The 25469-nt window shown below is 39.9% G+C and overlaps 1 protein-coding gene across 4 annotated transcripts; it reads right to left on the reverse strand.

Moving 5' to 3' along the window:
• Window positions 1–965: 965 nt before the first annotated feature.
• On the reverse strand, window positions 966–25120 carry LOC142391860 (DNA-binding protein SATB2-like). 4 transcript variants are annotated; one of them, XM_075478034.1, is made up of 12 exons: window positions 24964–25120; window positions 18645–18890; window positions 16264–16443; window positions 13395–13521; window positions 12795–12918; window positions 11564–11666; window positions 8609–8659; window positions 7662–8191; window positions 7367–7579; window positions 6828–6977; window positions 4438–4629; window positions 966–2665 (listed from the first exon to the last, which is right to left on the reverse strand). In XM_075478034.1, the coding sequence occupies exons 2-12, from the start codon at window positions 18844–18846 to the stop codon at window positions 2039–2041; spliced, it is 2499 nt and encodes an 832-aa protein (XP_075334149.1). In that variant the 5' UTR covers window positions 18847–18890; window positions 24964–25120; the 3' UTR covers window positions 966–2038. The 4 variants fall into 4 exon arrangements, with proteins under 4 accessions (XP_075334149.1, XP_075334148.1, XP_075334147.1 ...); XM_075478033.1 differs by having other exon boundaries at window positions 6828–6974; window positions 7662–8194; XM_075478032.1 differs by having other exon boundaries at window positions 7662–8194.
• Window positions 25121–25469: the final 349 nt, after the last annotated feature.

The following is a 25469-nucleotide window of genomic DNA, read 5'->3' on the forward strand; positions in this document are numbered from 1 at the left end:
CAATCCTCTAATGAAGAAATTGTTTTATTTCTTTTAAATAAATGGAGCTTGAGATAAAGATCTTGATGAAAAACCTCAGTGTGTGACAACAGAACTAATGGGAAGAGTAACTTATAGTCCTTCATTGGATAAAATGTTATAACAAAGATCTCACGTTGAAGCATGCTGGGCCCTCAGTACGGACAACGAGAAGTTGACTCGATTGCTTTTCGCACATGCTCACTTGACTCAAATTGTTAGCAGGTGTCCTGGCAAGTAGAGAAGACATGAAGCTGCACAAAGTTAGCACAACTCATAAATTAATCCATTTCTAATGATTCAACACAGACATCTGCAAACACTGAAGATGTCATGTTGTCTGTTGTGGGAGTGAGGTGGTTTAAATCACTGAAAAACCAGCAGCTCCTTTATGGACAAAGCCTACCATGGCTGCATGGACAGTCCACTCACCAAGTGTTGTTTAACATTTGCTTCTTATGGCCAGGCAATCACCGTTCATTTGAATTTAAACATGTTCTGTATGCTTTATATTTTGCCTCTTAAAGCAGCTGTCTGTATATTCATGTCTGTGGTTTGGTTAAGGACTGTGCATTTTGTCTTTGCATTTAACATTTTTAGAATGCGTGTGGTGTGTAAGAAATGGAGAACAGAGGGTCAAGAGTGGGATGACAACTATTCCGACACCCATTTGTTTACTTTTACCTTTGGAATGTTTCACTTTTTTAATTTCAATGATCCAGCTCATCTGTTGTCCTTTTAAAAATCAGGAACTTTTGGTAAATTAAAGTGCCAGTCACTATGACTAAGAAAAATACTTGAGAACAGCTGCATCAGTGAGTGGACGACCCTATAGGAGCAGGGTGCTCTTTGAGGCTCCACCTACCATGAGCTTCATCGCAGCACAACTGCTCACTGAAAACGATGCCTAAATTTCCATCAATATAAAAGATAGCAATGAATATAAATGGTTGGATAGTGCGGAACTGTTTATTATCAACAAGAGCCTTATGTGACAGTTTCACATACAGATGATTCAATGTAGGGATGTCCTAAAGCACTGAAGGACGGACAATGACATTAAGTATAAATAAAAATAAAAATGAAAATAAAATAAAACAAGTTGGCTGCAGCTTGAACAGAGGTTCTAGTGTCATTTCCCTGCATGCCTATATGTTAAATTATAAAAACCTGTTGCAGCCCAGTGTCAACTGTTCATCCTCATTCCTCAGTGTAACTGCGTCTCACCTGAGCAGGACAGAAGTTGAGCATTTTAACCTCAGACCTTTCTGTCTGCAGTTTGTCAATGTATTTTTTTTTTTTCTATTTATCTTGTTTGAATCCATTTATAATTCAAACAAAAGTATTCCGTCTGGGCGGAGGTCAGCGTGACAACATGCATACAGTCATTATGTGTATGCACCATTTCATCCTAATATTGTTTACTTAACAATGCTGAGTATTCTTTTATTGTCCAAACTTGTTGGAAACATTTGGATGACAGACAGTTGGACTGTGCTTTAGGAACAGTTTGAGAAGTGGGGCAGTCAGTATTCATTAGGAACACGGGTGAGTGTTCAGTAGATTTAGCTGAACTTCTTCAGATGTAAACGACCAAAGACAAAGAATTAATTCATTTTACAGGAGTGTCTGGTAGTGATCTAATGCTGTTTGCCTTTTCCATCCACCCAATTCTGAGGGAAATCTGTTTTCCTTTTATTCCTCCTTTTTTCTTTTTTTAACTGGCATTGAATAGCATCCCATGTATTTTTTTTTATGTTTAGGCAGCAAGAAACCAATAATACTGGGAACATCTGAAGGAAGTCACAATACCTTCTGATTACTTTTCAGTCAGTCCATACATAAATAGTTTTCCATATTTCTTCAGATTTTAACGAGCTCTGAAAGTCAACTCTGGTAAAGGTGATTATGACAATGATGGGAGCGAATGCGTGTGTTTCTTCACAAGTTCTGTGTGTGGTCCTCACAGTTTGCTGACGTCCTCGGCTTGGATCTAATGTTTCCCCTCACTTCTCTGCTGTTATCTCTGCTGTTCTGCAGAGTGGGGGCTGTCCAGACTACTGTAAGGAGACAGAGAGGAAGTTGCCGGTCCTGAGGCTTTCCCATCGTCTCCTTCTTCCTTCTCTACCTCCATTTCCAGCTCTCCTTCTTCTCCTCTGTCTCCTTCCGTTTGGAACACCTCCACTGAACCTCTGCCATCCTCACTCGACTCCTCGGATACAGAGAGACCCTCATCCCCTCTGCTCTCGATGTTGCAGACGCCTCCCTCACTGGGACTCCAGCTCTCTCTATCGTCCTCCTCTGGGAGGGCCTCCCTGGTTTGATTGTGGTGCTTTACGTTGTAGCGTTGGTTCTGGAAGAACTTCACAATTGTGTGTTTTGGCAGGTCCAGCTGAGCCGACAGGGTGTGGATGGCCTCCTGGTCAGGGTAGAGTCCCACATCCCCTATGAAGCTCTGTAGGATTCCCAAGGCCTCCAGGGAAATCCTTGTCCGGGATCTGGCCTTCTTTGTTCCAGGACCAGGACTCAGCCCACGCTGAGGCCCATCCTCTGAGCCTTGCAACGCTGGCAGCAGGGGGACTGGCTGTGGGTCTTTATGAATTGGGGATGGAGCAGTAAGAGGGGGCAGGGGCTGTCTGAGAAGGGTCTGTTTATAAAAACAACAACAAAAAAAACAAAACAGTAATTTAAGATATAGATTGTAAAGATTTCCCTTTCACCATTTTAAAGAGACCGTCTTGGTCCCAAATACAACCCAATGGGTGATTTGCTTATGCAGGCCAAAACAACATAGTCATACTGAAAGAATATGTGATCTCTTGTGGTTGTGGGATTAACTGTATGTGACTTAAAATAAAAAAAAACTTTTATATGGGTAGTCGAGTTGTACAAAGAATATAATTCAGTATTAACCACGATCGAGAATGATGTCGGATGGCCTGCGACTTTCCAGCAGGCCATCGTGGACTGCATTTATGATATGGACATGAACAACCAAACCATATGGTCCTTTTCGATTCCTTTCGAGTTCGTTACGTGCTACATTCTTCCTCTATGCGCACACCAGTTTTCATTTCACCATAAAAAGATGACCACTTAGTAAACTCTTTACAAATATCAGTTGACTAAGTGGGCCTTGAGTTGTTGTTCTTCAGCCATCATCATTGGTTCACTTTTGGAAAAATTGTAGTACTTTTGTATAAAGCTCTAGAATAAGCGACCAGGCTCCACTGGAATTTATTGCATTACTTTTAAAACCCATCAACAAAGCTTTTATATTCCTGCTATTAAAACAATAAAAATGTTGTCCCATCTCAGAACATAAATCTGGTATATTTCTATTATATTAATCATTTTTTGCTCTAATAAGCGATTGTCTTTGTTACCCATTTGTCAATAAATATTCTAAATAACTGCAGGTTTATGTAATTTTTAAACTATTTGAAATGACTGTTTAGTGTGAGTGTTTGTCTATGAAGGACAAGATTAAAACCTGATGAATATATTTACACATGCAACATACTTGCATGCTTAACATAATTTATGTGCATTAAATTATTGATTTTATTTGTAAAGCTGCAGAGCAAAAAAGCCCTGGACACATTCTCATTGAAAAAGCACCTTAGTATGCCTCTCATTTTACAGCATTTATATTTTTTGGTTGTTTGCGATCTATAAAAATCTTCCAAGAGAATCATTGGGCCTGTCTGTCACGGCTACTATGCAGAGTCAAAGGAAATGTAGTACAAGAGGAAGTGTGATTGACCAGCTTCCATCACCCACCAACATGCATGCTAAACTCCCAAATTCATCATACAAACAACCGCACTACTAGAGCTTATTAACAGGGTGGGGTGGCCAGCACTCCCATACACAGGAATCCAACACCATAAATCTGTGGTCCATCAAAATTAAAGGACCTAAATAAAGATAATGGCAATTCCTTTTTTCTCTGCTTCAATAATTACAGGCTGTGTTCCGAATAATATTGAGGTTAGGGCCAGACTGGAGAACATTTTGGTTTTGGGGAGAGGGTGGGATGGAGGAGTGTTTAACAGGAAATGTGTGGGCTGGTCATTTACCACTTCTATTTTCAATGACTTATGGGACACAAACACGACAAAGAGGAGGGCGGCTGAGAGGAGCAGGTGGTGGGATCAGACGGAGACAGACAGAGGAGCGTTTTCTGCACTGCACTCACTTGCTGGTTGTCCCATTTTCTCACTCATAAAATGCCTTGATTTGTGTATTTTGCTTGCACATAGCTGCTCTGTGGTTGAAAGTGGTTGTGTATTTTTAAAAAGATATTCAAGGCTATTTATGTTTCTGCTGAACTTTTACCACTACACAGGAACTTAAAACAAACTTGTGGAGATAGTCTATCAGGCCCTAAACCACGCCTGCTGGCTGCATGTCTACCTGCTGGTCTGGGATGTGCAGGACGGTGTGGATCCTATCATTGTGCTGCTGCCTCGACTCGTCCTCATAGACCTGGTCTCGGTCAGCCTGTGGTAAAGCCAGGAACCTTCTGATGGTGCACAAGTTCTCCCAGAGTGTGCGGTTCTCAGGGCTCGGGCTCTCTTTCCACCTGAGCAGCTCACATAACCAACCCTGGAACACGCATGAAGGAAGAGAGTTTATTTATGTTCTCTGTTCAAACTGCAAGGTCTGACCTTGCTTTTCGCGCCAACAGCAACAAAATGCGGTAAAATATACTTGGTCCCCTTAGTAAATCCATGCATTTTTACTGTAAACCTGAACCTAACCCACCTTACAGACATGGAAGAGGAACTCACTCCCTTCTTGGATTTTCAGCCAGTGTTATGGGATGGTACAATATAATTTGGAATAGCATAATGGACATGGTTGTGCAGTGATCTGGCTTTGATACACAGGCATCATCATTTGTTCAAAATGGACTGTTGTGATGCTTGAAATCTTGTGAATCCAATACAGTTTAGTGCATCTATGCATAAATATAACTCTGACATAATAAAATAATCTTTTAAACCCATAACCCTTTCTAAAAGTTGATAAAGAGAATCCAGTTAAAGAAATAAAAGATCAAAAATTATATTTATTTTATCTCATTTAGTTAAGGGCAACAGTTCAGGGAAGCTTTTGTGTCAGGAACTGCTCACCTCAAGTCCATCCATAACTTTTCTATTGGATTAAGGTCAAGATGTTGACTCAGGCAATTTAAAACGTTAATAGAATAATTAATTAATCTTTGGCGGAATTACTTATTTTCTCTTGGTTGTTTGCATGTTACATGACCGACTTGTTGCTGAGATAAACTTCATTAACCAATTTTTCCATTACTCATTTGCTGTCATAACTCAAGATACTTGTCCAGATACAGCAAAACAAACCCAAACCATGGGAAAACAGATAAGGTTGTTAATATAATTTAGGATAAGATGCTTTTCCTTCTTAATTTACATTTTGGTTTCATCCATCCACAAAACACTTTGGCAACAGCCTTCTAACGTGTCCATGTTTTCCTAAGCAAACTGCGGACTGGCAGTTTGTGTTTGTTGTCCTCCCAAGCAAATCATTATTCCTCAATGTCATCCCGATATCAAGGTCTCCTTTAGCAGTTCTGAAGTTTACAACTTTCCTTTTTAAACCTTCAGACAACCGTGTACCTTATTCTTGGAGTGACATTTGTTGTTTGACCACTTCTGTGGGTTACCCCTTCCCTCAATAAATAAATGAGTGAAATATCTTCTTATTTGTTATCTTTCCCACTTGTAGGACTTCCATCAAATGGGTGCTCTTATAGTTTACTCAAACACACAAAAATAGAAATGTCTAAAGGTTTAACATGCTTACGAGCACCAACGTCAAAGCTACAACATATGCCATGTATTCGAATTTCCAAATAAACTTATTTTATACATCATCTTTGGACACAACTGCATGAAAGTTATTCCCAAAGTGGAGAAAGGAACAGAAGGAAAATCTGAGATGAGTGTGTGTGTGAAGATTGCATTATCTCTGCTAGGCTGACCCAGGATCTGCTACCAGCTGTTGTTTATACGCAGCCTTCAGCCTGGAAATTAATGGTAATAATGTGATCATCCCTCTGTCGTCTTGTCTTTTTCCTCCATCTTATGTCCTCCCATTCTGTGTCCTCATCCTTCGCTGTTCAGTGCCTTATCATGTTAGATGCCTTTAGCATTTTTTCGAAATGCGTCTCGTACACTTGTATACACTTCCTCTCAAACTTTGTATTTGTGCAAAATGAAAAAAAAAAGTTGTATGAAGTCAGTAAAAAGAAAAAAAGACATCTGAAATGTTTTTTTTCCCCTTTTCATCTCCCCTTTTCTCCCTCCCTCTCAAGACTGCTTTGATTTCAATCACCCGCATTGTTTATCTGAGGATGGAGTCATGAAGGTATGCCACAGCGGGTAATCAGATACCCCCTCCACAGTCACACATCTCATCAGCTCCTTCAAACATTATCAACTCAACTAGAGTTTGTGTACGTGTGTGTATACGGATACATAACAGGGGGGTTAACAGGCGAGTAAACATGTTTTTTAGTCATGTCAAAGAAGCTTTACATTTTCAGTTCTATAATTTTTGGCTCAGTTACAAAACATTTTTTTATTTTTTATCTCAAGGGTCTGTAGGATATTCGCTGTTTTATCTCCAATCTGAAAGCAAGTTTAGGCTCGAGTTTTCCACAGAACACTCAAAGCCACGTGGACTATCAACAGTGAGCTGCGGGGACATGTCCAGCAGCGTGTGGTTAGGTCGTCATAAAGTCAAGATCAGTAAAACTATTTATTGTTGTGACTGACCTGACTCTTATTAGCAGCCACCTTGGCGAACAGAGCCTGAGAGACCTTGGCCCTCTTCATCTCCTGTTGGATCTCCTCGTAGATCCCTGACGTGATGTTTGCCAACGAGTCGAGCTTCAGATGCAGCTCTGGGACGCTGCATTTAGTCTGCTAAGGGTAAGACACAGGATGAACTCCATGAGGTAATATAAATAAGGATCATGACCAAATAACCGAAACAGAGCAGATACGTACAACAAAAATCCCACACCTGCTTCAGAAACAGCAACACAGTTTCAGCACAAAGTCTGATCTTGGTTGTGCTTCTATTGTTTGGTCCACCTTCTCTTCCTACCTACAGTACATCTGTCAGTCATGCCCAGCTAAAGCCTTAAAACACAAACGAAACTTCGAAGTTGCAGCTCTTTTGTCTACATCATACTTTAGAGACATGAATACCTGCATATTGTTATTAAACTCTATTCTAGATCTTAGACACACACGCAAAAAAACTCCTCTTGCACACTCAATTTGTCCGTTTAGTCTAAATATGTGCATACCTGTGTGAGTCTGTGCGTGTTAGGGCTGGGGATGAGCGGGGTGGAATGGTTATGGTTGGTGCTGGTACTCCGCTCCCTCTCCTCCTGGTAGATGCGATCTCGCTCGGTCTCCGGCAGGTTGAGGAAGCTTTGCATGGCCTTCAGGTTGACCAGCAGTGACTGAGAGGCCGAGCGAGGATCTTCCTCCTTACGAAGGATCTCTGACAGCAAGCCCTGCAGCAAACTTAACGTTACATTTAAAGAAAATCTTTGGTCTTATAGGCATTCTTCGGACTGATATTAGAACTACATTTACCTGCGTGCGGTTGAAAGCGACACGAGCAAACACAGCTTGCGAAACACTGGCTCTTTTCAGTTCATTCCGGACTTGCTGATAAATGTCGGAGGAGACTTCTGCCCCTGAGCAACTGAGGCTGGGCTCAGTAGAACCCCCGGAGACCTTGCAGGTCCGCGAGATAGGGGGATGGTTGAGAAACTGCTGGTTGACTCCCTGTGGGTGCTGGTGGGTGAGCAGGCGGCTGACTGCCAGCTGCTGGTTGATGAGGTGGGCCATGGCGAGCTGTTGACGCACGAGCTGAGGAGAGAGCTGGTGAGAGAGGAGTCCGCTGTGGCCCAAGAGGGGTGGAGCTTGTGGATGCAGAGGAGGACTCGGGTGGTTCTGGCTGGCAGGATGAGGCAGACCATGAGGCTGGGTGGGGGTCTGAGTATCCCCGAGGCTGCTCTTGATGGGAAGGGTTCCAGGAATGCCCAGGGGGCCCAAATGGCTGGGGGAGGGCAAGAGAGAGGGAGGACGGTGGTTGAGGATGCTCAAGTCCATATCCCTCTCTACTGTATCAAGACAAATTAACAGGTTTACCCTATTACATTTGGAAGGTCTTTTCATCCATTTCAAGCATACCAACTGATAAAGGTGTTAATAGTTCTAGAACAAAATGTCCAAAAAAAGTCGAAATGTTTGAATAAATGTGTTTTTATAGCCCAGAATGAACCTCAGTGGACATTATGTGTGCTTGATACACTCATAATGCTTCAGTGCCATTTTAGATGCAAGTAAAACTTTCCTGCTGTGACTGAACTTCTAACCACGTATCATAACCGTATACAAAAAACTGAACAAATTGTCAGCACCTGCAATTTTTAAATACTTTTTCATCCTTTTCATTTGTTCTCCAAATGTCTCAGTACAGCCTTTTAAAAGAAGCATTACATCAGAGGAGCAACATCAGTAAAGGATGCACGTACCTTTTATATCCGACTTGTCCTGCGATGACCACATCTTCTCTATGTATTCACCTGACGGAAACAGGTTAGAACAGCAAGTCTGTCACTTATTCCTCCATAAACATACCCAACTTGTGTGTGCATCATAAGTTTTCTATGTGGTAAAAAAAAAAAAAGGCTTCTTTTATGTTTTAATATAGTTGGTAGAATAATTCTTTACTTAAATCCACTAATATTTTCATTTCATCCAGACATAATCTAACAGGAGTAAAAATCTAAATGTTTAGTTAATATTAAAGCATCTGTACTTGCTAAAATATGGAGTTAGAACTTCTATAAAGAGGGGGGGAAACGGAGCTTTTCCTTATCTCATTAATTTCAGTTGCTGAAGTGGCTCCATTGCTTTGAGGATTGATCTTATCATTACAACAAATTTGGTTAATGTTTGGCTCTAGAGTCTCATTTTCACATGCTGTGTCAACACTCCACAGATGATAAAATAAGTAAACAATGTTTTCCTTTTTAAATGCCGTAAACTCAGTCCTTTTCTTTTTTTCCTGATTTGCAACGGCCTGTCCACTCTTCTTTACACAAACCTGCCTCCCTTTATACTTCTACTGGCTTTACGAGAGTCACATTTTCTGTTATTAGGGGAATAAAAACTAGTGTGTGGTTTGGCAGGGCATCATATCTTAAACGTGAGCGAGTGTGTGTGTGTGTATATGTGTGTGCACTTGTGGAGTAAGTGTAAGGGGATCTCTTATTCCTGGCTCTTTGTGGTGTGTGTTGGGGAGTTACTGCTGTTTTCCATTAGGAGTTAAGAGCATTTACTTTTGTCATGTGTATTAAGGGTGACGTTAATGTGAACCATGTGTGACAGTTCCTTCCTACTGAGAGCCGTCACTGACACTGTCTCATGCAGCAGATTAGACACAAAGGCTGACACACATGGCCGTACACATACAGGGGGTGGACAGAAAAAGGAAAAAGCATCACAAAATGAAGGCAGTTGGGCAGGTGAACCATTAGCTTGAGATGTGACGGTAAGCGTTGTTTAATAAAATGTCTGAAAACTCAACGTGAGGACTGTCAAAGTAACATGAGGTAAATAAAGAATAGAAAGCTAAACAGTTGGTGGTTGGAGCTCAAGAGAGTTGGTTGCATAGACTGTTAAGGCTTTTAACATGGAAGGAGTGGGACACATGGAGGAGAGTCTAGACTAAGCACGGAGAAGCAGCATTTAGCTGTTATGCTGCAAACGAGTGGAACAAACTGCCAGTGGAGATTAAATGTAGACATTTTTAAATCCATGTTAAAACATTTCTTTTCTCATGTGTCTATGGATGAAATCTGCTCCGTGTCTTTTAACTTATCTTGACTGTTGCTTGTTTTTAATCATTTTAATTATTTGATTTGTTTCTCTTTATATTCTTTTATGTATGTTTTAATGCTTCTTCCACACCCCGCTGTAATGCTTTTATTTTATGTAAAGCACTTCAATTTGACTTGACACTTAAGGAGTACAGACTTATAAAAATTCAGCAAAAAGAAGACACACTTGGGACTGATGGCATGCATACAAGAAAACAGGTTACTGTGGAAAAATGCTAAAATTACAAGTTTAACCACGGTTTTCTCATCCGATATACTCTTGAATAATTACCATCTTTATTTTCAAAGCAGCCATTTCAACCTTTCCTAACAGAGCATTTTTTCCTGCAGTTAGTCCCACATGTGCTTCTTCTATCAGTTTACAGCAGTCATTCAATAAAGTTACATGTTTGTGACAAGTCAAGATAGTCTTTCAATTAGTTTCAGTGCATCCAACAACACCCCATAATTTGAATTTCTCAATTTGATTTAGTAAGAAATGAATTACTCAGAGTTAGTCAGTCTAAAGAGCCAAAGCAAGTGATCATTGTGAGCATTTATACCTGTGGGATTGTGTGTCAGCACCTCTCTATAATTAAAAACTATAAAAATTCCATTCGGTCCAATTTTGAGTCTCTTTGTGTATCTTATACTGTAGACTAAACAAAAGTCCAGTAGATGAGAGTTCATTTCTGAGATGTGTGCAACTCAAAGTTGGAGCTAATAAAAGTTGAGCAAACGCCACTTTTGATGCGTTATCTGCAGCACGGAAAAATGTTACACAGTGCATGACTTTGTAGAGCCGATTACTGTAGAATACAAGTTTATACATTCCCCTACAACATTTGTGTTTTCGTTTTAGAAAAGTTTTATCTTTGAACACAACATTTTGACATAAACATAAATATCAAGCTGACCAATCACAGTTGTGGTTGTGATGTGGAGATATATTTCTTGGGAGGTGCATTTCAGATATCTTCCAAACATTTAACCCCCTTAATTTCTTCCTCATAAAATCCTTTATCTAAAAAAGGAAGAAAAAAGGAGGAAAAGCAAACTTCTTTGCTTTGTGTCACTACATCTTACACAACAGAAAAGGCAAAGTCACCACCTTTTAATGAGCCTCTTGTTTTAATCATGTGCTTTCTCAAACAGGTTTTTATTTTACTGTTACAGTCTGAAATATCATTTACTCATTTGTTGTGTGTTATTGGGGAATTATTGAGAAATCACAAAGCTTTTTATTTGGTGCCTTTACCAAAAATTGTGAAAGCTCACTCAACAAGTAAAATATCACAATGACCTAATGAAATTGCTATGACTAAAAACAGCCTCAGACCGTAATTCAGGCAGGAATTTAGATGGTATTTAGAGCAAGCACACACATACTGCAGCTAATTAGCAACACTGGTCTGATTAGACTTTGCATGCTGCTGTCTGTGACAGCCAACAGATATATGCAACATTGTTCTGTAATCAGCAAAATATGGACTCGTTTCCCACTGAGCAACCTCACTTCAGCATTTAAAAAGGGTGTGTGGGGGGGGAACAGGGCCAGGGCAGTATTATTGACTTGGTAAAAGTCAAAGTGAGTGTAAGATTTACCTCTGATGCGTTTGTACCTCTTGTACCAGCGTCCAAACTCCTGGCATTTAGAGGTGGAGACGTTGGCGTAGTAGGAACTGTTCACGATCGCAGAGATCATACTCTGATAGAAAGAGTGTTTGAGGAATTAGACATTTGAAGTTAAGAGGCAAGAGCAGTTTAAAAAAAAAAAAAGACCAAAAAGGAAAGTCCCCTGAACACTGTAGGATAACGTAGTTACAACAACACATGCATCATTATTCAAACTAATATTCTTTGTTAGAGGATGAGTATCACATGACCAAATATTGGGAGAAAAGAGACTTTAACTTTCCAGATTTCTTAAAACTCATATTTCATATAATTTGATCTGCAGGCCTATCTTGGGAGTGGCAGCGCCTTGAGACTGGATGACTGGTTTCTGTAACAGAAACTAAAATGGCTGCAACTGACCAACTCATTGCTGATTTATTAAAGCTCACTGTACACCCACCCTTTCCTAATATGAACTGTGGTCACTTCCACTGAGCAGAAGATGCTCAAACTCAACATGGGAAATGCTGGGGATGAAAACTCACATGAGTCAGGCTGCAAATGCACACCACCCACACACTTCCCCTAATCACTAATTACATCATGACTAAGTCTTGTGTATAAATCACAAGTCGAAATGACACACTTGAGTCTAATGACTGCAGGGTGTGTGTGAGCAGGATAATTGAGGTGTGCATGCTCGCATCCTTTTCCCATGGGATGGTATCAATATTTGCGCGTGTGAGCGAGTCAGATTACACACTGCACTAAGTGTGTGGTGAACTGATGATGGAACATATGTTTAGAGAAAATACTTAGCAGCATCTCAGCTATCCATGTGTGCACGTGTGTGTGTGTGTGTGTGTGTGTATGCGAGCGTGACACAGAAACAAAACTAAACTCAAACAACAAAAAACGTTCTCCTTGTATGGTTAATTATAAAGATTCCCTCATCAGTTTATCAGAAAACTTTGCCATAAGGCAATAATTCGATTTCAAACAAAACAGCTGATAAAAAAAAAAAATATGATGAATAATCTCAGAGGTGCTGCTTCTGGACCCCGATATGATTGAATGAAACATTAAATCATTTAAAAACACATTTGTTATATTATTTTAAACTTGTACCATCATCAACATATGACCTTTGCTCCTGCAGGACAGGATCTCTCACATCGCATCTTTGTGTTGATCTGTAGTGTGGTGACGGAGCAGGTACCTGGGAGAGGGGGCATTCTTTTGCCAGAGCGCTCTGGTTGGTCTCTCTGAGAAGCTCTTTGAGAGCATTCCGCACTGTGGCGTGGGTCCACTGCTCCGAAGGAAGCTCCTCCAGTCGGGCAAAGCTAAAACAAAATACAATTTGTTCACTTCCACAAGAAAAAGCTGGAAAGGAAACTAACCCAAAAGAAACTGTCATGATTGGTCTTTTATACAATTTAGGGTAAATGTCATTTTTTCAGTTACTGTATGTCAGCCAGCTTATGTTTATATTAGAGGGACAGAACACTGTTTGGAAATGTTTAAGAACAGAGTTTCAGGCCTGTATGTGTGATGTATTTACTGCACCTGTTCAGCTCTACACTACCACCAACCAGTATTTTACACAGGCAGTTTTACTACAACTAAGTCCTGTCAGATGTGTTTGAGTCTCTGGTGTAGCCCATACTGAGACTGTTCATCTTGAGAAACAAAAAGGTACATTTCCCTATTTTGTGGGAATCTTCATCGAAGAAATTATAGTTAAAGATGTTAACGGAGCAAAGGAACAACTATGAGTGTGACTCATGGTTTCTTCTTAGTGCACACATGCATAGCGGACCTGTGCAGAAGGATCCTCAGCGTGACCATGTGGTAAACATCCAGCAGCATGTCTGCCACTGTTGCCTCTGGAGCATCTGTCAGGTAGTGGATGGGCATCGGCTTCCATCGTCCGACTTTAATGATTCCTGAAGAGCACACATACACAAGTAAAGGCCATTAGCTGTTCTAAACTCTGGATTTTGGATAAAATATTTGTACCATTTTCATGTTCTTAGGTTATTTTAAAGCAATGGAAGCTAGGCCTGTTGCTGTTTGTGCTGTCACTTCAACTCTTTTGGCCTTGGCGCATCATCTTGAGCTCAACAAGCCTGGCCTTAATGCGACCCTTGACTGGAAGTGCAAATCCAAACAGACCTAATCACATTATGATCTTCTAAATCAAACACAGACTGTCTAGCCTTAGCCTGCCAGCCTCATTCATGTGTGAGTGTGTGTGTGTGTGTGTGTCTTCATTGCGTGAGGATGATGGTGATAGGGGCAAAAGAACAAAGATGGCCTTTTTGTCCTCTACAGTTGATTAATCAGAGGAGAAACGTAAAATCAGCTCAGCATTAAAGACTGATGCAGGCTGTGAGAGCGAGCAGCGTTTAAAGTTGATGTATTGGAGAAAATCTGAAGTCATCGTTCTGTCCAACAGCAGTACATTTTATTTTCATAACTGGCAGTTTTCTGTGCCCTGCAGCCAACTTGTTTAAGAAATGATTTTTAATACCTTTACTTGTCACCGACTGGGAGAACGTTGCGCTTGGCAGTGAGTTTAACAATTTAAACATTTCCTAAAATGAGTGAACAGAATAAATAAAGAGCGTCGACAGCTCAGATATATATATATATATATATTTCGGGTTTTACCACATAACATTTCACAAACAAACAGGCGGCTAACTGTACCCCGCAACAGCTGATGCTTTCGAACATTTCAGAATCCGTCTGTAGAGCATCAAGAAATATTTTGTGTTGGGGAAAAAATATCTGTTTGAAGAACTGTCTAAATTATTTTTTTAAAGAAAAAAAATGATAAAATAAGAATTAAGTAAGATCAAATAGAATATAATGGCAACCAGGCTGAAACCTCAGCAGCATTTTTAAACAGGCATAAAAAGCACACTCACACAAAAACAAACCATGCATATCCCTGAGCATGAATAAACTGCCATTTAAACATTTCATTGCATTTTTGAGCAACCTGTTTCTGCCACAATTACAAACATGAGCATGTATCGACTCTGGAAGTGCTGGTGGACCTCAGCTGTGAGCTGCACCAGAAGAGGGACTTTGGGGGATTTGCTGCTGGAGTACTGCAGGGAGCTGTAACAGTATCAAATAAGATTTGGGTTGTTTTGAGGATCCACTGGTGGTTTTCAAGCAATAAAGTTGTAGTTGGTAAGAAAAAATTACCTAAACTCATGTTGAACCCACAGCAGTAAATATATTCTAATGAGAAATAGCTGCTATTTAATCAGCCATAATGCGCAATTAAAGAAAAAGCCTTGTGAGAGTCAGTTAAGAGTTTAAAAATACTCATCTAGTCAAAGCTATGCAAGATGCAATTCCCTCACAGAAGAAAATAGAAGAGACTCTGTATAATTTTGGTTCTAACCACACTGGAGGAAAAATGCATGACTCCAGCCAAAAATTATTTATTTGAAAAGAAAAGGCTTATTTCTCAGAACAAAACCAAGCTATTTGGGAGAGGCGAGGGGGGTCGCAGGGCGTTGGCCACTTGGTTTGAGTGCCCTGTGTTTACGGGACACACCAGGAATGTCAAACTGCCCTGCTTTATGTGTGACTGCACACGTGTGTCTCTGTGAAGGCTGTTGATGGTCATGAACTGCATGAGTTCTGATCTCAGACTGATGAGAAATAGTTTCGGTGCTAGTTGAGATGGTAAGATATCAACTTATTGTATGGTTTAACCATCGTGCTGCCTGGCAGGCAGACTGAATCACATGGAGAGATAAGAGGCAGAAAAAGCAGACGGGTTTATCTTAAAAATACCTTTCCTGCAGCTGTCTGAGTACTCAATGTACCCATGTGGCAGAGACCACACATCTGGGAAACAATCTTATTATATTCAGCTGCTCTCGTAAATAATCATTAATCAGTTACAACACAACCAGGTTTTTCTTGAGAGGAATACATTTTTGTCTGCTAATGAAGGTAAGCCATTTTTAGCATTCACATCTTGCTGATGCCAAAAAACAAACAAAAAAACCCTCACTTTTCTGTGAAAGTGGAAGAAGCTGGGGTGTAGTCAAGCAGGAAGTTGAAACCACGTTGCTGTACACTTGATGGAGCACTGATTCGTAAAACTGCTATAGCTTACATTAAGAATTGTGTGAAAATCTAAATGATCTAAGCCAAAGTTTCTTTAAAGAAAAAAAAAAAAAAATGACTGAACCTGAATTTCAAAAAGTGTAACTTTTGTCCACAGGTATATCCAACATGCACCATGCTTCTGAGGCAGTTCTCATATGCTACATGGAATTGAAATGCACTGCAGGATACTGGGTAAAACGGTATGCTAAAGAAGCTTCATGTTAGAACTGAAGACATTGCTACAGATCAGCGAATGTGACGGCAGCCGTGTATAATGCAAGCTGAGATTCTCACAAATGGTCTTGTGAATTTGAGAGAATAAGATTTGGCAAGCTTAAGGGACAGTCCAGTTGGTCAAACCAAAAAGATACAGCAAATCCATCATGCAGTATGTGGCGTGTTTATTTGATGTGAAAATCATTTAAAGATTTATTTTCCAATTGCTCCGTTTATATGTTATTTACAAAGACAAAGTTTACAGAAGTTGTTGCACTGAGCTGAAAAAGATGCTCATTTTCACCTTTACAGAAACATCCACACGTACTTACCACGTGCCTGCACTGCTGAGCTGTGCGAGTATCCGAGAGCAACCAGCACCGTCTCTACCAGCTGTGTGAAGAGGACATCCTTACGGACCAACACAAATTCAGCGTGACGATCACTACGCCTCTCACAGTCGCCGGCTGTGTCGGCATGCTCGACCACACAGTAGACTGGGATCATCAAACCTGGCATGACAACACAAAGTCCGGGTCACTGCAGTGGAAAGGTGATCATGTGGACCAGATCCTGACGGTGTTAGTGCAACACCTGGATGTTCCCATATCTGCATTGTACATGATTTACTGTTGCAAACCTTCCCAACTCCTATTTTGCGGAGGATAAAATAGAATTTTACCCAACTATGCACAAACTGGATCTCACAGAAATCAACTTAAAAAAAATGCAATGATTTACAGAGAGTGAAATCATATTAATGAGAGTTAAGGGCACCATTTCTCATCATTGGCCTTTCTGGTGAGCCATGGTGAGGGTCTACTAATTAGAGAACCAGCCTTGTGACTGCAGTGAACCAGATTTAATCATCTGGATCAGATTGAAAGAGGTGGGAGGAGAAAATAAACGTAGGATCCTTCTTCCCCTTTAAGTGCTGCTCAAACACTCTTTTCCCAAAATGAAAAAATAGATTTCAGTCTCTATATTTCTCTGTATTGTCAAATAAATCTGACTTCGATGATTTTTAAACTTCTGTCATCCATGTTTAAGTGTCGTGTCTACAATCAAAGAGATTCCTCCAGCAGAAGTCAGTGACAGAAACAGTTACACTTTTTATCTGCTCAGTGTGTTTGATCAGTGTAGCTGCAGTATAGCCACTTGGTGGTCTTACTGTATGACTCTGGTTAAAATGGGCAGGGCAGCTGCCAGTGTGAATGCAAGTCACCGTAAGGTTGTACAACTGGATTTGAGTTTGAACCACATATTAAAAGCCACATGGGAAAGTGCTGCAGGAGAACTGCATCGATTCCAGTAATGGTCCTCACACATTGATCTGGACTTTTTATTAGGCAAGTACAGAGCGCTCCTTTGAAGCATTTAAACATTCACACCCATCCAGTCCACTGGTCTGTCCCACAGGAGCGGTTAATTAGCAAGCTATCAATCCTCCTCCTGACAAGGCCGGGACGGATCAGCAAAAGCCAAACCACAGCAGCACCAGGCACGCCATCGGCCAATAACCCAACCGCTTGGTGTAAGGGTGGAGCGACGCAGCATAGCAGAATGAGTGTGTACGTGTGTACTGCGCTTGTGTGATGATGCATGATGATGTTTTCAGCATGAGAGAGTAATGGGCATCTCTGCATGGATGTTTTCAGGTTTTTTTTTGTATACTTGCTGCACTGTGTATGTGTTTGTGCACCGCTTCTACTTCATCCTCCGACTGCACACACTGCTGTCAGCCACTCGTCCCAGGCCAACATTAAGATGGGGCCCTCTGCCAACACATAACATCTATACAGCCGGTGACAGGTCCGTTTGCTAAATGCCTGATTTATGGCACATAAAGATTTACAGTGATGTGCGGAGTTCATTCTTTAGATGTTATTTTGTTAAATATTCATCAAAAGAAGATTATTTCCTCCTATATGCACAGCATGCGCTGACCACGCTGGACAGCTTAAGGGTGTTCATTTTTATTCCCTCATTAACACATTTCTGTTCAGAAGGGTCACAAACAAAGTATGAATACTTGAATGAAGACAATTCAAACTTCTACATTTTTCAGACCTGGTCTTAAAGACACTTATTGATGGTGTCTGCAGGGATGTAAAAGCGTACATTTCTTCCTGCACATCTGCACACCTCATGAGTTACCGTGTAAAGCGGTTATGAAGTTAGGATTGACAGTCTTAGGAAGTTACAAAGACAGTGACAAATGTGGAGCAACTATGAGGAATATTGGAGCTTTATCTTTTCTTGTCCTGTTCAAAGAGACACACCATCACTCTAAAAGGATTTTTAGTTTACATATTAGACAGATATTAAAGTCATTTCATTTAAAAGGGGGAAAAAAAGAATACCAACATCTCAGGCTTCAAATAATAATTTGGTATATAGAAAATCACATTGATTATCAATAAGTTACATTAAAATGAAAAATACACTGTTAAAGTCATCAGTTAACCATGTAAGCTCCGACTCTTGTTTAGTTTTTCAGCTAATTTGGACTTACATTTCAGTCTTTCCACGCAATGAAGATGTTAAAAAGAAAAGTCTGTGTCCATTATGCAAACAAAGTATACAGCATCCGGGCCAAAACTGCATATCTATCACTGGGATTTAAATTAATACGTGCCTTCCATAGCAGCGTTGGAGAAAAAAAAACAAAAAATCTTTTCTATTGAAGTAAGTATGTGTGTCGACATCCCACCTCCTAGCGGCCTCAGCGGTGTGCCATTCTGTCGGGTTTGTGAATTTGCTGGGCTGCCGTTCACCTCCAGACGGCTCATCTTGCAGTGTAGGGGGCCGCTAGAAGCTGGACTTTCCCCCCTTTCCCCTCTATCCTCTGGACTGGCACTGTCCTGGAGGCGGGGGCTTTCTGTCCCCCCTCCTGCACCTCCACGCTGCTCCATCCCTCTACGGTCTCCCAGAGTAGGACCCAGCACGGTATGGGAAGCTGTTAGACAAAAGAACGTTTGTATAATCAGTGATGAGGACAACACACTGAATTGAAAACATCTCATTATAATCCTGGTTGTCCAGGAGAATTGCCTAAAGATTTACGCTGCACTTTGATACGTTGTTTGATTTCACAACATATACATGGATGCAAAACCCAGACTATCATCATTTCCATAATATGACAATGTTTTTCTTAAGTTCCAACAGTCCTGACATGAAATTGGTCTTCTGTTTACCTACACATGGTATATCATTTTTCTTACTTTGCCCATGTTGACAGCACAGAGCCATTACAGCCTGTTCCATCAACAACTGTGACTTTGTTCATTCCTCCCCAGTCGATACAGCTAACACATTTTTTTTCTTATTTACAAAGAAAGGAGGCACAGACAGCCACAGCAGACTAAATACAGACCTGTTTATTATCCTCTGTTTAGACACACAGGAGTACACAACAGGTTATAATGAGAGATGTGAAGGTGTTTAAGGCGTGTATGGAACACTGTAACAATACACTCTGCTCTGCAGTTATGGACACAAATAAATAAACTGTGCTCTTAAATAAAAACATTAAAAATGAGGTAGTCCTTTTCAGACATCTACTTGTTCTCCTTGACGCTCCTTGAAGGAAAGTTTCAGATTTTACTTGCCAACAGTGTAAGGGAAAGCAAACACTTCAGCAGCATATCGTCACATATCCATAAACGCTAGTGAAGTCATCATTCTTAATAATTAAGCCTGTATTAAGCAGAATTAGCTCATCGTTTACACTTTAAAAATACAATTTCCTGTCTTTTCAAACAAGTGAAAGTATCAAAGTACAGAATTATTTATCGTCCTTCATCGTTATGCTAATTTATGCCGCAGGTTGCTCCAATATATATATATAATCAGATCACTCATTTAGCTTCATGGAGAACCTGTGGTGCAAGTATGATGATTTTGTCACATGGCTAACCTGATGATTTAAAAAAAAAAAAAAAAAAAAAAAAAAAAAAACCATGCAAAACAACTCTGAAACATTAAAATGTCAAAGTAGACCCCCCCCCCCCCCCCCCCTTCCCTTTCTTTTAAGTTGGCATGTCAGAACACACCAGGATAGGGAAGAGCGATATGATAGAGATGGATAGAGTTTGCCTCATTTTATGGGAGCCCAGTAAACAGGTATCCATCTTCTTGTGCAACCCGAAGCAAGAAAGCAAATAAACATATATCCCAACATGTCAACAGACCACAGGCTTACTTGTGGTTCTTTGAGTTCTTAAAGTTGGCGGCAGAGCCTTCAGTTTTCAGTGCCCTTACTGGTGGAGCCAGCTGCCAGTTTGGGTTCTGGAGGCAGAAACCTTCAAGATAGGGCTTGAAACTTTCCTTTTTGACAAATAAACTTGTGTTTCTCTTTTCTTTCTCAGCAGGCATCCCTGGCCTGACATTTATGATGTCAGCGTGTTCTTTTTTCTTTAACATGCAACATCCTGCATGGTTAAAACATAGTGCTTATTATATTCTCAGGAGCCTTTCTACTCTCAGCTTTGCATTTTTCTTCACACTGTGGTTTCCAGTGGCGCGATCATAAAGACGGCAGCAACACATGTCTGAGTCCAACAGCTACACATGATTAGAATAAAACTCACAGGCAAAATTAATAGCTGCCGTTAAAAAGGCTGTCCAACACCAAAACGGAAAAAAAAAAGAATCGCAGATCAAAACACTTCACTCAAGAGGAAAATTGCTCATTTCAATCTGTGCTTCTTAATTGTATTTAACAGAGGATTCATTCAACTGAAATAAATGTCACATCTCTTTAAAGATTCTAAGTAAATTTCTTCTGTCCAACCATTTAAAGGGGAATTCCAGTTTCCCCACATTCAGGTCTGGTTACATCCAAGTATGAAGAAAAAAAAACTTGTGTGAAGCTTTTTGTGGTTTTAATTGGAGCTGCCAGTCTAGCATACGCCTCTTGTTGATGATAGTTGGCATTTTCGCATTCCTCCAGAGCACACAGCGCAAAAAGAAGATGCACAACAGAACAATAAAGTAAAAGGTACAACTTCCTGTGTGCTTGCTGTAGAACTGCCCCCAGTGCAACTCCAATACTAAACAAATAGATATATGAATATATACATGAATCACCGGCATGCTTTGTGTTGTTATGCTTATTTGACAGATTGCAGTGAAATGTGTAGCTCATTTCATATAAAAGTTCCTATCAAAAATGTTCTGCGTCTCATGCTACATTACTAAGAGACACTAGATTATCCTGCAGATACCCTCCCATCAGTGTCACTCTGGGTGCAGCTGTCCATCCCACGCTGCCTCTGCTAATTCACTCAATCCTTTATCATGTCACAGATTTAATGACCCAGTACACCAAAGCTGAAAAACATCAGAAATATCCTGAAAAATCTTGTTTTGTCTTGACTCAGGGGTTAAAGTGTGCAAATGCATTCCCTCCCCTCACATCAGCACACGCCACACACAATGGCAATACAATGTTTCCATATTCACGTTAGTGCAACGCTGGTTTAAACTAGTTCAAACTGCATGTGTACTTGTAAGAATGGATGTCAACTTGCTAAACAAAGTGCTCTCTTTCTCAGCTCGTGTCTGGTCTGCTTCTAATAAACACATTTTTGGAATATTTGGGGTAATGTATTATAATCAGTCCCCTTCCCTCCTTCATATTTTTCCTCTAACCAGAGCAATTATCAAGTCATTAATGAGGAGACATAAAATGTGTGTGTGTGTGTGTGTGTGTGGGGGGGGGTGGCTGTGGTGTTTGAAGAAACAAAACAGAGCAGAAGGGTAAATTCAATTAAAACAAAAATAAAGTATACAGATAAACCATGTATGATATGATTAAGACGATTGTTTGAATTCAGAGAAAGATCCAAATTAAAGAAAAAAAATTGAAAAAAAAAAAAAAAAAATTGAAAAGAATGCTGTTCTTTCAAACATTGGCATCAACGCTTCCAAAAATAAAAAGCCAGTTTGCTTCCCTCCGCTGCTGTCGTCACCTTGATCTTTCAGATACTAAAATTGCACTGTTTCGGCATCCTGAACCGACATCATTTCATTCCGTTTCACAAAAAGCATTTCCCCATTTTGACTACATACGTGAACTAAACACCATTTTTCAGAACTGTAACTAATACAGCGATACATCCTAAAAATGCTACTTTCATATCAATACAGTAAAAAGAAATGAGAGAAAAAGTAAGACGCTGCCAAACACGCATATAGCCAAACATCAAGCAACACAATCAGTGGGCGTACAGCCAAGAGACCACACACTCCCAGCACAGACTGTGCTCACTTTACGAGCGCACATGGAGGCCAAATGTCACACTCGGTAGCTTCCGACTGACAAATCGCATGGAAACACACATAGGCTACAAAACTGAGGATTCTCCGCAGTAGAGAATAATCTACAGTGTCTGCAGTGGAGTTTCTGGGGCCTTTAATGGCAATTTAAGGGTTAATCGTAACTGTATTAATTTTGAAATTCTCCAGGTAGGGACACTGAAGAGGAGTTTGACGAAGGTGCCCTTGAAATATTCCAAAGGGTCCGTTTATAAGTTCCTAGAACCTCAGGCACAGTTGTGACCTTGTTAGTTTTACCATCATTTGATTTAACATCGATGTCTGGGATCTTGTGGCACCTTAAAGTGGCTAAAAGGGCTTTTCGAGGGAGTACACAAATGTGTTGACAGAGAAAAAGGAGATTAACACTCCATCAGGTCACAAGAAATCGGTGTTGTGACCCATTTCTAAAAAAAAAACAAAACAAAACAAAAAAAAAAAAACACTCAAGACAAACTTTGAATACGATAGCTGAAATGAGTTTGTTAGGGGGCAAAAATCTACTGTCAGACAATTTGTCTGAAAAACATGAGCTCTGTATTGCAGGTACGGTAAGTAGAGCTACAGAATTATCAACATGCTCCTAAGGCCTTAGCAGGTCAGAGCACTACACACTCCATAGACTCTAATAAGACAGCTCATTGTCACTGAAACGTCTATCAGTTTGGGTCACGTTTTGGACTTAGTATTTATTATATTGTCATGTATGTGAGTAAGGCTTTTAAGCTGCAAGTCTGTCTGCTTATCTTAAAAAAGAAATATATAAGTTTATCACTAAGAGAAATATAGTTATGCCTCGGAGTTAAAAAAAAAAAAAAAAAACAACAACTGGTTCTTATTTTGGTTGGAATATGGTGTTCTGGAGGGTTGTGGAATACTCATGTTCTCCTTTCTAAATGCCTAATACCCCCCCAGTAGGATACTTCAGATTAAGCCATATTAACAGGCAGCTATTATTAAAGTTTTACTTTGTCAGCTTATACAAATGGTAGCCTTAAACACTCTTAAAGAAGCAGTGACAACTTCATAGTCATACATTATTATTATATATTGTATTTCATTTAATGACTTACCAGCTGCTGCCACACAACGAATTTATTTCAAGTACCAGTGCTTCAATAACATGACAGCAAGTAGACTTTTTTTTTTTTTTTTTTTAATTGTTATGATGTTGCGTTGAATTCGTCACATGGACACGCTCATCATTACTCACTGTATTGTCGTCTCGTGCCTCTACTTGAACCCTGAGCGGCGGTTATGGATATTTACAGCCCTAAAAAAAAAAAAACAGAGCCCCGGCTCAAGGAAGCGCAGACACAGCTGCAGCTAATAAAATTAGGCTAATAATGTCTCCGTTTGATCCAGGTGTGCCAAATGAACCACTAAACTGACGACATGATGCCAATGAGCGAGGACAAGAATGGCGCTGACAAAACAGGCTTTTGTTAACGCTCAGTCGCGCGCTTAATCAAACGTATTATTAATTTTATTGGCTGCAGCTGTGTTTAACCCGCTACACTTCTACGAGAAGGGTCAGCTGAACTAAAGCACATAAAAGTAATTGGTGGCATGCGCCAAACTGGAGGATGTTGGTTTCAAGAAGTTAATATAATATAATGTGTAGGAATTTTGAATGGAGTCTGGCTTAAAGGGAACACAGGCCAAGCTCCATCACAGTATTTTCAAAAGTGTCTTTACTTTTTGTTTTCAAACCCATGTTATAAAAGTACTTTTTGACTATTCAGTATATATAGTATATATAAATATATATATATATATACTGTATATATTATATACTATACATATACTAGCATATATGTACTATATCAAAGACAAAGGTTACTGTTTACTGTATTATATTCTGCCAGTCATTGAATCAGTTAATCTTCCTCATCCTTCATATTCATTTTATTTCTTCTATTTTTCCCCACTTTAGCCATCTTCCTCAGAGTAAGCAACAGAGTTGGCTGAACGTCTTTGAAATGGCCACGAAAACATTTGAAATTAATTTGAAAGTTTATTTTCAAGGTGGTGAGATTGCTGTGTAGTTAGAATCAAGCTTGCATTATGAACAGATATGCAAAAGAAGAAAAAGGGAAACGAGTCTACTTTATAACACAACGTTGGTATAGAGGCAGTGTGAGAGCTGTCAAAGAAAGATGGAGGGCGGCTAAAGAAACTTTTTGAAAGAAATTTCTACTAGGGAAGATTAAGCTATAGAAAGACCAAAAAACCCAGACAATTCAGCTTTTTTCACAATAGTAAATAAGGATATTGAGCTTCGGTTAAAAACACTGCTTTAGATACATGTCTTTGTGTTGAATTGAATGCAAACTATTTATGTGAAGTGAGGATTTCCGATGAGTTCCACATGCAAAACTATAAAAGAAGGAATAAAGTCTACTGAAGTCCGAAAAGATCATCTTTATGTATTGTATGAGAAGCAAGACATCCACTTATATGACATGTATATGCTTTTCTATATGACAATAGTCCGATACGGCCATAGAGTATCAGTCTAACCTCCCTCCAGTGTGCAATAACTTTTTATATTTGCTGGCATGTCAGAAAGTTTGCATAATTGATGTTCTTGTTTTCCTTTATTACTCGCTTATCCAGCAGTTATCATCATAACTGTTATTCATTATCTACCTGGAGGTTAAACAAAAAACCATACAAATACAACTTTTCAGTAAATGCTTACTCACTTTTCAAGAAGTCACTGTGGTATAAATTCCATCCATTGGTGAAAACGAGTGAATCCAGCCTGAGAGAAAGTGAATTTCCCAATGTTTTCCCTTCTTGACAGAACCGTACAGTCGAGCGAGCTTGGAGATACAGAGCAGAGGAGTGATGAGGACAGACTGCTGCTGCTCTGAGTAAAGAGCAGTAAAATGACACATGCAGCGAGAGGGAAGGAGGGAGGGAGGGAGGGAGGGAGGGAAACCTGGAGACAGAATGACATGCATGAAAGATTACATTTATCACTCTTTTCAAAAACAGTCTTTAATCTTAACTGATGTAAAGTAAATACACAATTTTGCATCAGGTAAAGTGTAGGTTTTGAATAATTATGTGTGTGTGTGTGGGTGTGTGGGTGGTGGGTTGCTCCCTCCTTATTCTTTAAAGCTTTACAGTAAATGAATAATGCGGCCACAAAGAAAGGATGTTAGAAAGGTTAATGAATGTTCCAGATGTTGTGATAGCAGAAAAC

Source organism: Odontesthes bonariensis, chromosome 11 (assembly GCF_027942865.1).
Source record: "Odontesthes bonariensis isolate fOdoBon6 chromosome 11, fOdoBon6.hap1, whole genome shotgun sequence".
Taxonomy (NCBI): domain Eukaryota; kingdom Metazoa; phylum Chordata; class Actinopteri; order Atheriniformes; family Atherinopsidae; genus Odontesthes; species Odontesthes bonariensis.